General features: G+C 36.9%; 1 protein-coding gene across 1 annotated transcript in view; it reads left to right on the plus strand.

The window, feature by feature from the left end:
- The first annotated feature begins 8,301 nt into the window (after positions 1-8,301).
- The window catches only part of zgc:92429 (uncharacterized protein LOC445063 homolog), a 54,802-nt gene continuing 48,329 nt past the window's right edge, over positions 8,302-14,774 (plus strand). Inside the window, exon 1 of the mRNA XM_039766251.1 lies at positions 8,302-8,578. Within this exon, the coding sequence (XP_039622185.1) occupies positions 8,515-8,578 (64 nt within the window). The 5' untranslated portion in view covers positions 8,302-8,514. The remainder of the gene's footprint in view (positions 8,579-14,774) is intronic.

The following is a 14,774-nucleotide window of genomic DNA, read 5'->3' on the forward strand; positions in this document are numbered from 1 at the left end:
TTCAGAAAAGCACAATAGTGTGATTTTTACATTTATAAAAAAATTGGAAATATTTGTATTTATTTCAATTTCATTAAACACTTAACTCATTTTTTTCTATTATTTTCACCTTTATCTGTGTAGTTAGCTTCTTTTGTTGCATCCTAATAATCACAATTAAAAACAAGCAGAGCAGACACCTGGGAAAACAACACTGAATGATGAAAGGCTGCAGCTACTTTAGCATCAGGCCTACTAATTGGTAAATAATGGATAAAATAACCAGAAAAGCTGGAAAAGAACAATGAAAATCAGGATGAAAATATTGTTAAAAAGTAAAAAATTCGGACATCAGTGTCAGTAGGCTTTGCGCCCTGGGAACCAAGTTATCCAAACTATTCTGTGACATTTCAGTAATTATTTACTGCTCTGATGCTGATTTTTCTGATTATAAAATAGGTCATTACGATAGCAATTGAGGAAAAAAATTTATAATTAATTGCAGAACTTTGGTATTTGAGGGCTCCTCTAGAGTGCCTCTTTCTCTTGCACGATTTGGCTCAAAAACTAATCAGCACATTGTCATCTCATAACAGGCTTAAGTTTCAAGTTTGGTATTTGTGGCTGTAGACACACAGACACACACACACAGACAGACACACACCCATCATCGAGATATCGATATTTTCGGTACCAGGGGACGCTAGTTTTAAAGATATCTCTGAATGATAATTAGGCTTGCCATACAGATCTCTCAAAAACCGGATATTGAAATTTCTGACAAATCTAAAGGTTTTGCTCCTCCCCCATAGATGACAGCTTATGGTGGGGGAGGGCACAAAGCAAAAATACATTTCCCATATAACTGTTTAGTATATTTTAATAAAAATTGACCAAACTTAGTTTTGTAATTTTTATATTGCTCCAAAACACAAAAACTGGGGAATAGCAGATCACTTCATTAGGACAGCAGTTTAATAAAAAAACAAAAGTTGGTTGGAACAAAAACCTGCAGCCACAGTTGGTTGCCTGGACAAAGATTGAGAATCACTGCTGTAGAGGGGTTCCTTTTACGGGCGGGGCTTCCTGGACTGGGCAGGAAGTGAAATCAGCTGTCTTCTGGCTGACATCCCTCAGAACTGCGGAGTTTGTATTAGCATCAGCACCCCTGCTTGACCTGGAGTGGTTTTGATTACCTCATGAGAGCCATGAACATGCCCCCTTGTGCACTTATACTTGACAACAGCTTTAAGCTGTATTAAAAAGTCTTGTTCCTTTTAAAAACAACATGCATGTGAGATTAACTGGCATCTCTAGACTAGTAACAGTGTAAAGAGATATTTTCTGCCTTGCCCTCAGTGCTACTGGGATAAGCCTGGACCCGATGCAACCCTTAAATTGTGTTTAAGAATATTATGTTATGTCTTACATTTCTTTGCTTTTATATGTGTGTAGCAGTAGGGGGCGCTATCTCTCTCTTGAACCCTCAGGTACCACGCCAAACACCAGGTAAAAGTGCTACAATAATTATTTTTATCATAATAATGTGCACTAAGCACCCTTCACTCCACACTATTCATTAACCAAACAATACTAATCACTAAATCACAATAAACCAATCCTCCGACTCCCAGACGCGTTGTCCTCCTACCACCCAGCTCAGCTCGCCGTCTGGGAGCTCCCACAGTCCTTTTATATTCCCTGACCCAGAAGTGTTCCCATTCCCCAGTCCATGTGATCCTGTATCACTTCCGGGTCAGGTAAAAAGTTTTTTTCTTCACCCCGGAAGCCCGTCGCTCTTCCTTTGATGAACTTCCGGGTTATAGGGCAAACAACACTCCCCAATCCTCCCTACTGCGGCTCCTGGTGGCCCCCATGGTATCCAGCAGGGCTGTCCATAAAAACTACAATGTCCATGAGGTTCCGCTGGAATTCGGAGACCTTTCATGCCGCTGTGAGGGCTCCCTCTGGCGGCCTGGGGGTATTGGCCGGAATACAAAGCCAGCCATGGACCACAATGTGTAAAATATTTTTTTCAAGAAAATGAATAAATTCCAAATATCCTTGTGTTTTTAACAATTCTCTCTGTAAGCTTTGATTTGGAATTTGTAAGATAACATATAAAAGATAAGGGTTATGAGACTCCACAATCCTTTGCCATCTTCTACTCTCTAAATCATCTTCAGATAAGCATTTAACTCATGGAGACCTGAACATATTTATTATACTATCTTCACTCCTAAACATTAAATAAATGTCCGTGCCTGCTCCCTGATGCCCATTTTCCCTGTATACACAGTACTGCTGAAGATAAAAGCTGACCATCCATCCAGTTTTGATCACTGCCTTCAGAATCAGAATCATAATGAAAAGGGGCTGAGGCCTCCAAACATTGTTACAAATGCAGACAAAGATCAACACTGGTCTGTCCAAAATGGCTTCACCCCAGACCAGCTAGTCCACCAACTGCTAGATGTAGGCTTCAGCCACAGCAGGCCTCAAAATGAGGAAACTGGCTTTTTAAGTTCAAAATGCCTTAAATATCCCACAAAATCCTTCAATGCTTCTTAAGTGAAAGAAACCATGAAAAAAAAAATCTTGCTTGACAAGACAAGTTGAAAGAAAGAATTTTTTAAACATTTATTGAAGAAAAGTAAAAACAATAAAAAGGTTATGTAAAGCAAACAAGCCCCTATGATGTAGTGTGAATTCCATGGTGTTGTACGATTTAAGATAAATAAAGGAGTGCTCAGACTTTGGAGGGGTGTAAGTGTGTGTGGCAGAACAGCTCTGGAGGATGATGGGGTAATCAAGTCACCATGCATTCACATGCAAACGTGTTTGGTTCAGTCGATTGCCTTGTTAGTGCTATGGGGTCTGTAATCAGCACCAGCACACCTGTATCCCTAATAGTAAAAACATTGGCCTGAGCAGGAAACAGAGGAAAAAAGACATGAAAAAGAAAAAAAGGAAATAGGTAAGTGGTTAAAATGAAGCTGAAAGTGAAGAAGGGCAGGATCATGGAGGAGTCCATGCTAATGTGCAGTGGAAGCAGGCGGTCCAGGACAAGACCCAACAGGAAGCACTCCTGCTGAGTGTACCAGGGAACAGGAGTGATCTATTGCTGTAGACATCTCCCGGCTGAATGCCTGGATTGGTGGCGAGAGGCAAGGAAGCAAGGTTCAATGCAGTTCCCTGTGACTGACGGGGGGACCCAAGCACAAATCAAGGGATCACTGCAACCTGTTGGTGGATATCTCCTCCTGCTACAGAGATGCTTAAAGACTAAGCAGAGGAAGAATCAGTTTTAAATAAGACGCATTGTGGTATAGGATTTTTTTTTTGAGGAACAGATTCTGCCTTGTAATTTTCACCTCATTTTAACCATTTGTATTATTTATTGTTTAGAATGGATTTTAACTTTCACATGAAGATCTGTTTTTACTGGATTATTTATTTGTATTTAGTAGAATCTGCACTGTACTGTTTGTACATGGTTTGTTGGTAAAGAACTGAAGCAATTTTGTATCAACTCTTGCCTGTGGTAAATTCACTTTGTCCAGTCCATCTCGGTTATGACTATCAACAGTTCCAGGTGCAAATTGTGTCTGGTTGCAGGAGCCAACCTAGACTGTCAAAGTCCCATAAAAGCACAATCTGTTAGCGAAAGCCACAGGCAGAGTAGAAATAATCAAAAAAATAGAAACTATAAATGAAAAGTAATATTCACACAGGAGACTTCTAACACACTCAATGCATTGCTAACAAGAGGGAGTCAGAGGGAGGTCTCAGGAGTGGTGACATCAGGGTGGTCCTGCATCTTAAGGTACCACATAAAAAATACAACAATACATTATACACAGATAACTAAATAAAATATAAACATAACAATATTAACACATATATAAATACATAACATGCACTTTAAAAAGAATAGACAAGGAAACAGTATACAATAAACCACGGCTAAAACATAATGTGTTTTTCTGCATATAATGCATTCATTCTTTTATTCATTCATTTATTTCAAGACCTCCTGTTATATTTCTGTGGTAGTAGGGAACTTTGACAAATGTTTAGTTGTTAAAATAGGCATTATCAGACGTAGCCAAAAAGGAATTGGTTCATGTAAGTTCAAGTGAGCTTACTAAATGAAAGCTGGTAAATAACGTTAAGATAACCAAAAGTCTTCAGAAAATGATTCAATGAAAAATAAAAGTCTTTGCTAGATCTTTCCTTTATTTTGTATCTGTCTTAGGACACATGCCATGTATATTACATGCCTAGCAACTACATATCATCATAGTGATCAGACACACTAAATGGCAGTGCCCATGAAAACAAGAAACACAAAATGGCTGTTCCCATTCAATCACATACACTAAATTAAAACATAATCTTAAAAAATGTCTTGGATGCATGATTGCAGTGATAAAATTTTAAACAATGGTAAAGCAAAGAAGAAATATTAGTTATGAGTTCATGACAGTGGAAAGTTGAAAAATGTCCAAGACACATTGGTGACCTGATTTATAGACTGCACACACTGTCAAGCTTCATTCTCCAGTCGCCTTAACTTATGCAACTTTGGGATATGAGAGGAATGCAGAGCTGCTGGAGATCAGCCACACAAACATAGGGAGAAAGTGTAAACTCTATACAGTTAATAACTGAGTTAAGATTCAAATTAATGACTTTGAGGTTCCAAGGTAGCAGTTCTTAACATTGCACAACCATTCTGCCTTACAAAAGAAACATTATTTTCAGCATACTAAAAGTGAAACGATGATTGATATAGCTACTCCACATACTCAGATTTTTTCCTCAGTATGAATGGTGAGTGTGAGTGCATTTGTGTTTTAAGTATGCTTTACAACAAACTGCTATATGAATCACATTTCTTATGACTCTGTTATGACAAAATTGCCTTGTGAAAATAGACAGATTACTAATTTTAAGGTTACACTTTGGTCATATTAACTAGAACATTTGAAACCTATAGCTCTGAAGCTATTTTGTAAAATTAATAGCTGAAGAGGGAATATATTAAATATCCTGTCAAGACCAATATGGCCTTCTGTACTTACAATGCTTTCCCGTTAATTAGTATAAGTATATAAGTTACTTTCGGAAACAAGTTTATTTGATAGAACTTTGATACAATGAGTTGTGATTACTTTCATTTTTCGCACAGCTTTCTTTTCAAATTTGTTTTGCCTGCAGTCTTGTATTTTCAAAATGTGACACTCTCTAAAATGATACTTTTGTGGATTTGTAAAGTTTTTTTGTAAAGAAAAGCAAGGAATAATACTCCCTAAATGTTATTCTGCAGCTTAAAGTGCTCTTTCCTTTCTCAGCTGCTCTCCAACACTGATCACTCATCTACTACACTGCATGCCTGACATGGGGTCAGAAGGAACACTATCTGTGCTCACTTCCCCAGTTCCGTAAACTTATTCCAAGCCAGGATTCTTCCAGAGACTCACCAGTGGCTACATATCCAGGCCAATGGATTTTACATGAGGGTAGGCACCTCTGAAGTGCATGCAGGTGGAGTACTCTCTAGCCACACACTCTTTATGAAGGATTATTCATGCTAAAATTAAATGCAATCATATGCAAGTAGGTCATTTAAAATTAAAAACATAACATCCAAATGAGCGATAGGTTTTTGTTATGGCATGTAACTTCTGTGTCAGCTTGAAATACATTACAAACGTGTATTGCATTTCAAATCATGTCTGTAAACCATGTGTCAAAACTGAAAACATTTCGCTTAGCATCTGTATTGCATTTTAATTTTAGATGCTTTAATCATGCCAAAACTAAATGTGTTCAAATGCCCAATCAGCATCAAGTGATGGAGCAAGGGGCATCAACACTTGGGAAAAGAGGCGATGCAATCATGAATATGTTCTGAACAGGGAGGTGATAAGGTAGGGGCAAGCGGTCTCATTGAACAGGTGGAAACTGGTGATCTAAATGACGATTTAATAGTCTTGTGTGTCAGAAGAAGGGAAAAATATATCATTTTTGGTTCTCCCGGAGGGTATGAACAAAAAGCTAAGAAGAAACAAAGCTTGTTGATGCCAACAAATGTTTCACTATATTCAGTATTTAGTTTGAATTGCTAACAACTCACACCTTGAAAAGTTAAGCACACTGCTTAGTTTAACATTAAAAGAAAACAACTTTTGACAACTTAACATACGAGTAAACTTCTTAAATGAGACCTAAAACATACTTTTTGCCATTTCAGTTAATCGCACCACATTGACAAAAATTATGCTGCCATTCAAAACACAGAAGTGTTTAGGAAGTGGAACGCCCCCTACCCCATTTGTTGATGCCCTTTGCCGTATACATCTTTATGCTGATTGGTTATTTGATTACTTTTAGTATCGACACTATTGAAGCGAGGCTGTAAACTGAAATGCAATACAATCAGACATGTGATACTTCTGTTTTGCTTTTAGTTATGACACGCAATCTATAGACATGAATGAAAATGCAATACGCTTTTGCACAGCACTTCAAACGGACATGAAATCCAATTTCCATAGTGGAAGCAATCGATCATTTGTTTGATATATAATTTTGACATGGTAGAAACATGCCAACCATGCAAACACATTACATGTAGTTAACATGTTGGATTGCATTTAATTTGGCACAAATAATCTTCCATACCCATGCTCCACACCAGAATACATTTTTCTATCCTTTTGTGTAAAGTAAAAAAGATTGCAGATGAGATGAAAACACCTGCATTAATAGAGCAAATTTTGCTTGTGGTGAAACACCATTTGCTTTAAACAATGCAAATGTTTTGTGTCAATTCAGTTTTCACTCATCACTAGCTATGATTACACCTCACAAAATTTTGACCCAAGGCTCTACAATGAGGCAATGTATCTTTTGGGTGAAGCTTGCTATATGTTTGGAAAGAATATACATATCATTACCTAAATAAAAATATTTTCTTTCCTCTATTTTCTGAATCGAACTTATCCTCTACATGGTTAATGGTACCCAAGGTCTATCCAGGCAGCATAAAGAAGCACTGCAAACCAAGCACTAAATGATGCCAATATTATCAGTGTGCCAGTGTTACCGACCTCAGGCCTAGGGGAACCTGGGCCAGGGACAAGCCACTGTTGCTACAGGGTGTAGCCACAGCGATATGGTGTAAAGCATAAAAGAAAACAGACAGCAGTCCCGAGTCTCAGACCATACTTCTCTGTTTTTTTTTTATTCTCCTTTTTTCAAAAATATATATATACTTCAATTTCTGCATAGATCAACATGGCAATCATTGAAAACAATGGTGCAAGCCAATTTCCTCTGCATAACAAATAGTGTAAACACATTTACTTTGAGTCCTTGATTAGAAACCAACTTTCCAAAGAAGCAGACAGTTCTGTATTCCCACATTGTATGTAGATGAGATACTAAGTGAAAGCAGTCTGACTATTCGAAGCAGGTGACTCTTTAGCAAGACAGGTAAATATTTATGTCCTGTAGATAGCCATCGGCAATAACCTGTAGCAGAATTTTCCAGACATTCTGCCTTTTCTTTAAAACGCTGGTTTATAGCCCATTACTCTAAGCAACACACCGAAATGTTACTTTCTTTATAATACTGAGATCTAGCCCATTCCACCAGTTTACAGGCATCAATTAACCAAACGTGTATTTTTCTGGAATTTGAAAGGATAATGATGTATCTAGAGAAAATATACATTGAGAGAACATTTAAAGCCCACAGACAAGGAGCAGACAATGAATTGAACTCCATAAATGTGAGGGAATCATGCTTAACACTGGAACACGATTCCACCCTCATAATTTAATGTGTTTTTAAAAAGATTGCAAACATATTAGAAACATTTTAAAATGAACTCATGGAAGGCACAAATTAAATTGTGAAAATAATTGAACTATTAAGATCTGCTTGATTTGGGATTCATTCGCAAGACTGTCTTAAAAATAATCCTGAATCTTATCGTTCCACATTACAATCAGGCCATTTGCCTGGTGAAAGTAAGGTGTTTGTCATAGTTGGTGGTGACAAGCTTTATGCTAACTTTTGGTCCTGACTCCTTTCCCTAGAAATTGATCATATCAGCTTTGTTAAAGAAGAATCAAACTGCAAACTCTTCAAAAGAAATGGTGTGTAGATTTGTTTTAACTGACTTTTTGGAATCACAGTCCTGGCTGATATGGCTTGACAGCTGTGGAGAAATGGAGAGAGGGAGGAGGGTGGAGAAGAGATAAAGATCCTGTCTATTTTTGGCCCACTGCTCCAGACCAACAGCAAATTGAAACCCCTTGCTTTCAGCCACAGGAGAAGAGCTGGCCCACAGGGTGGCTACATTTGTCACTGTTTCCAAAGCTCATAAAGCTTCTACCTTCTTCCTTTGGAGTTTTCCAGAAGGACAAGGGAATAAATAGTTTTGCCGGATCCAGTTAATCGAGGAAAAGGAAACACTTATCCCAGTTTGCAACAGCTAATAGTTTGATAGTTTTGGAATCATGGCTTTGTTGTGTTATAATAAAGGCTGTGGAGAGAGATTTAATCCAGATGAGACCTCAGAAGGTGAGTAAAGAAATGCCATTGCTTTTTAGCATTAATAGCTAATTGAACAGCATGCTATCAAAACAGGATGAAGTAGAATAAGTTAAATATGATGGCCGACAGTCTCTTGTCAGTGATACATTACTCAGGCTCTTAACAGTATGCTGGCCATGCTTAGTAGTTTTTTATTTTGGGAAAGCATTATCTCCATTCATGAGCTACATGTACTAACAAGTCATATCTTGACAAGTAGTGAAGAGTAAACTTGTTGATTTAAGAGTTTTATTTACAGTCCATAATGTTAAATATCAGAGTGGATAGTGAATTCATTCATTCATTCATTCATTCATTAATTTCCCAAAACCTCTTATAGAAACCTCATATGATATAGGGTTACAGGACATTGATTGCATGCCATTCAAAATTATAATATACCGTATATCATAGTGTTTATAGACTATATGTGTATAAATTGTACTTGGCAAATGACAAAAACTGGTGTGCAGTATATATATATATATATATATATATATATATATATATATATATATATATATATATATATATATATATATATATATATATATATATATAAACATCTTTTACAAACTCAAGTGGCCAGTGCCTTGTATACAGTAAGTTTTCTTCACCCCTCCCACATGCTGTATTTAATCCACATACTGTATATGCTTGAGTTGTTTTGCATATGTTCGATATGAATGGTTGTATGCAAAATAAAAAAATTATGGTGAGCCAATGATTTGCTCCATTTAAGCCCATTTATAATTGGATTATTTTAAAGTGCAACCAGCTGCCACATCAGGATACCCAGCGTATTTCCACATTTCAGTGTCTCTAATGAGCAGAAATGAAAGCTGTGACATTAAAAGGGTTGTTTAGGTTTTCTGTTTCAAAATATGTGTAATAAGAAATTATTTTCGGTTCCTTACAATCATTTAAATAGAATACAGCAAAATTCTTACTTGCATGTGCTCTCAGAAAGAACAGTGCATGTTTTTGACTGTTATGGCGGTGGCTCTTAATAGACTTGAAATTATTTGAAAAGAATTAAGCGGATAGGACTGGTGAAATTTGTTGGGCTAAAAGGTCTGTTCTTGTCTGGATTGTTCTAATGTTCTAATTTAATCAGTTTAAATTAAAGAACACCGAAGATGGAAATCAAAGATTAAAGCAAATTAAAAGATGTTATTAAAATTCCAGCCAATAAAGTAATATAAAATAAGAGCATATCTTCATAGATGAGAAGCCGATTCAGTTTAACAGTGTTGACCTGCTACATCATCACTGATCAGTTATTTCTAGTGGGTTCCTGCCTTGTTGCCCATGTTGCAGGAACCACTTCCAGCTCCTTGTGATGCTAGAACTTAAGTATGATTGGACGACAGAGTGGAATGTTTTTAATGAGGAAATGTGTGATTTTTTAATGTTGGAATACATTTATAAAACTTTTCTTATTTGTCTTTTCTGATCATCTAGAATTTTATTTCTGGTCAGTTTTATCTGAAAATACTATGATTAAGTTGGAAAAAGCCCTGTTGATTTTTTTTTTTAAATACTGTATTCCTGGCCAGGTAGTTTTTCAAAAATAGAAACTCAATCTCGATGCTAGACTGCTGCTCTGACTTTTTATCCAACTTTATCAGGTCATCCTACCATTAGTAAACATTAGATTTAAAAATTTGAAAAATGCACTTTTATCATGACAAAGTCCATTTTGTTGCAATATTGTGTGCATATTTCAGTAGTGCTGTATGCACAGACACTGAAAACAGGCCATTTTGATAAGTAGGACGTCATATTAGAACAGCAGTCAATGGCAGGGCTGACACACTTGTGTTACCGACATTTAAATCAGCCAGTCAGTCAAACCTGTTTGCTTTTAAGGTACAGCATTGTAAGAGCCTGATGAAAATCCATGTAGACCCCACAAAAGCAGCACCTGGCCTGGAGTTTGAATGTGGGACACTAAAGCTGTAAAGTAGCACTAACTATCATTCTCCTGTGCACCACTTCTTTGAACACATGCAACAGAGAAGTGAAGACTAATAAATAATTTTCCAGACCTTTTAAGTACCAGGGTGTTGTACCGTGTTAGCCATTATGAATGCAGTGAGAAGTCAAGCAGAATGACATCTTTTATTGGCTAACTAAAAAGATTACAAGGGGCCTGAGTTGCCTCGAAAGCTTGAATATTGTAATCTTTTTAGTTAGCCAATAAAAGGTGTCATTTTACTTGACTTCTCCAGACCTTTTAAGAATGAAAGATTCCTTTTTTTAATTTTAGAATGTGGGAATTCTGCAGCAGGAGTCAGCTGCTTTTACTTAAAAAAAGAAAAAAAAAAAGCATAAAGTGGAGTCAGCACACTTGGCAGTGGGAAGACAGTGGCTTATTAATTAAAAGTCACAGCAGACTTGTCTGATTTAACTCAGTAGCCGGGTGGGTTGGACCATGAAAGGCCTCCACAGATGCCCAGCACTCTTTCTTCTCTAGCAGCTGCTTGAAATCCCAGTGTAAAGTAAATCAGCCGGGTTTCTCTTGACTCTGCACTTCACACCTGCTAGGGAAGACAGCTGAGAGAGTGACAGAAAGACGGACATTGGAGAGAAGGAAGGGGGTTCCATCAAAGCTTGCGTTAAAGAAAAGACCTTCAGAGATTGCATCTGGCATTGTTATCTAATCTGCCATAGGAACAGGCAGCATTTGTTTGTTTTTGGCAAAAAAAAAAAAAAATCAGATATACTTTAAGAAGAGAAATAGAAACATGCCTAGGAAACAGGGAGTTGGTCAGGATTTAGGAATCATAGTTAGTGGCTCAAATGATGTTTCTTAAGAATTCTCTTTTTCGTTTTCTTCCATATTATCAGTCTATTATATTTTTTTGGGCCCCCTTATTCTACTGTGCAGAGTGGTGGCTCTGAGCCTCGTAGGGATCTGCAATGGCAATTGGAAGGTTGCCGGTTCAAATCCTGTAAATGCCAGAAGTGTCTCGACTCTGTTGGGCTCTTGAGCAAGGCCCTTAACCTGCAATTGCTCCTTCCTGAGTGTGACTTTAACCTCTATCCAGCCCTGCAAGTAGGCCCTCCAACCTGGAGGGAAAAACCTGGGGATTGGTGGCAGAATTGGCTCTCCAGCCACCATAAAAAACCTCAAACTGGTTCTATTCCATCTGAACTAGTGTGGTGCTGAGGTGTCACACATCTCATGACTGCACTTGGGTCCTAATCTGGGATCTTGAAGTGGTTTGTCATGTGGTGGGTGCAACAATGTGTTGTATCAGCACGTGCTCCTAAACTCTCTCTCTCTCTTATTCCCAGTGGGTCAGAACTGGACGTAAGACAGCAACCATTGATGGACAGGGCAAACATCCTATGCTAGCAATATCTATTCCCTACTATAGTAAGGGCTTGACTAAATAATAATGTTTTTAAATTAAGTCATCCATCTGTATATTTTTTAACCTGTTTCTTCTGTTACATGATAATTTCATACAGAGTTTCTTCTTTAGGATCAGCTTTTGCCCAAGCTTTTGGGTTGCATTCAAGGTTCTTGTACTCACTTCCACCAATGACTCTTAGAATTAGTTTAGCTGTTTTTCAAGTAACTATTGCACCTCCTCACAAATGGGATATAGAAGAAGGGGTCATTTTATCCTCTCCACAAAGACACATACTGACAGATGTACAGAATTAATCTTACTAATTTATCTACATTTAGTTTCCAAACTGATTAAAATATTTTGTACAATTAAAAGTGCTGCCACCTCATAGCTGTAGGACACTGGGTTCAAGCCACTGCTTGGTCTCTGTGTAATACATGTTTCAGTTTAATTCTTTTGGTTTTCTTCTGAAAAAGATGTGCAGGTGAGGTAGTGGTTGACATCCAAAATTTGGTTTGAAATGAATGTGAATGCATCCTAAAATGGACTGGCAACCTTTCCAAGTTTGTTTCAGCCAAAGATGTTGGGAAAGGCTTTGTCTACCCATATGCCCTGAATTGGATAATGGGTTCAGGTAATACAGTAGATAGATGAATGGGCTAAATCAATGTGGATATATTACAGCAGCACTGAGGTAAGAATCTGCTACAATAAGTGTGATGGTGGCACCACCCAGCATTTAAGAACAAAGACAATAGCCTCATAGGAAGAAAAGGCTGGAAAGTGAGGAGGCATAAGTTTGAGCTAATCAGAGATGGGCATGACTCTCTGAACCCTCTAGAAAATTATCTAATGCTTCAGGGCATAACAACATAATAGCAACTGTAAACAAATTAATTACAGTGTCATGCAAAAAAAAACGCGTTAAGGGCGAACAAAAACAAGGAGTGAAAAATAATCAACAGCCTTAAAATAAAAGTAAAGAAAAATCATAAAATTGGATGCTCCATACTTAAAAACCCTCAAAGCAAAATAAAAGACCTAATAACAAACAAGAAAAGATGTGTAAAAAAAGTTAAAACCAAACAGTATCATAACACTGATAGAGTACCAGGCAGTGTGGTAGACAGCAGTACTACGAAGACCTTCAAAACTCCACTTGACATTATTTTGGAGAAATTAAGTATATAGATGCTATTTTAAAAGCTTGTTCTCCTCAAGACTGACCTGATGTTCTAATGTTCCATGAAGGTTGTAACAATCTAAGCAACACAGAATGAAAGGCTTGATTTTTCATACTGGACACATATAAACAGATAATTTGCAGTTAGTGCCTTTGTCGTTAAATAGAGTTAGTGCATTTACTTCACACATCACACCATTATCCCATCATGAAAATGACAACAAACATCACTCCAATAAACATCATGGCCACAGTGTCCATAACAAATACAAACTACAAAAATGAAAATTAGATATTCATTAACATAGATTACAACATGTCACTTATCTATTCTTTTTTCCCCACTTTTTACAATGAACTAAAGGCAGACATTTGTGCTTGGAAGAGATCAATTAGGTCCTAATGGGCGATCCTTACAAAATATGGAAGCAAAATAGTGAAAAATAATGAAAAAATAAATTCTGCTGATTGAATTGTTGTTTTTTCTACAATCAAAGTAAAGGGCACTTTGGCCAATGAGTAGCTTGAGCTACTGTAGCCATCAGCCTGTCAAACAGATTTAGTGTAGCAAAATGAGGAAAACAAAGACGTCTTTCTTTTGGGCAGCATTTCTCAATCTTTAAGTATTTGTGACCCAAGTTTTCATAACAGTTTTAATTTGCGCCCCCCTAATGTTTTTTTGAAACCCTAATAAAATGTATTCCTATACTTTTTGCTGCCGATACACCGCTACAAGTTTTATTATACCTATTTAACTTTTATCGACATTTATCTAACTTTGTATTTATTTTTCTAGTATCAGAATGTAATTTAAATTAATTTGTTTTGGTTTCAATAGATGTATTTTTCATAGTTTCGATTCTTGTTTTCTTTTTTTCACATCTTCACGCCCCACAGGTTGAGAACCACCACTTTAGGGGGAAAAGAAAAGGACAGCCAAAGTCATAAACTAATTCCTTTTTCTAGATTATTTAATTTTCTCATTAAAAATCTTTAAGAACAAAATTAAACTGTAGTAGAAACAAAACAAAAGCCAAAATCAAAATTCTATATTTTAGTTTCACATAAGGTCCTTCCTTTAACAAGTTAAGCTTTGGACTCTGTTTAACATGAGCAGTAATTTTATACTGTATATCTTGACTGTCATAATGTCACAGGTCACATGTATCATGTACTTTGCAAAATCACGGCACTACAGTGATCAGAAACACAAAATAACATGAAATTTAGAAACACTGATTGGAAGTGCCAATGTATACAAACACATAAAATAGTGATGCTCATGGAATATGAAATACACAGATGATGAGATCATTGCAGAAATAATGAAAAAAAAATAATTACATGCTCCTGAGAATGATAAAGTGGTGATGGTGAGGGAGAGTAGACGTTTATGGGGTTTCCCAGCTGGTTGCCATATGTTTTAGACTGGGGGAGTGGCCTTCTTCTTTCTTCTCTTGGGACATCAGGATGGTAACCATAACTGCTGTTAAAGTCCTTGACTGCTATAAGAGCTCTTCAGTTAGCACTGCGAGAAATACTTTTGAAGTAGCTAATGATTCAAGGCCATTTAGTATGGTTTCCTTAAATTCATCCTGTCTCTTACTTGCTTCAACTGCTATAAAAAGTGTTTTTA

This window comes from Polypterus senegalus, chromosome 10, assembly GCF_016835505.1.
Source record: "Polypterus senegalus isolate Bchr_013 chromosome 10, ASM1683550v1, whole genome shotgun sequence".
NCBI lineage: Eukaryota > Metazoa > Chordata > Cladistia > Polypteriformes > Polypteridae > Polypterus > Polypterus senegalus.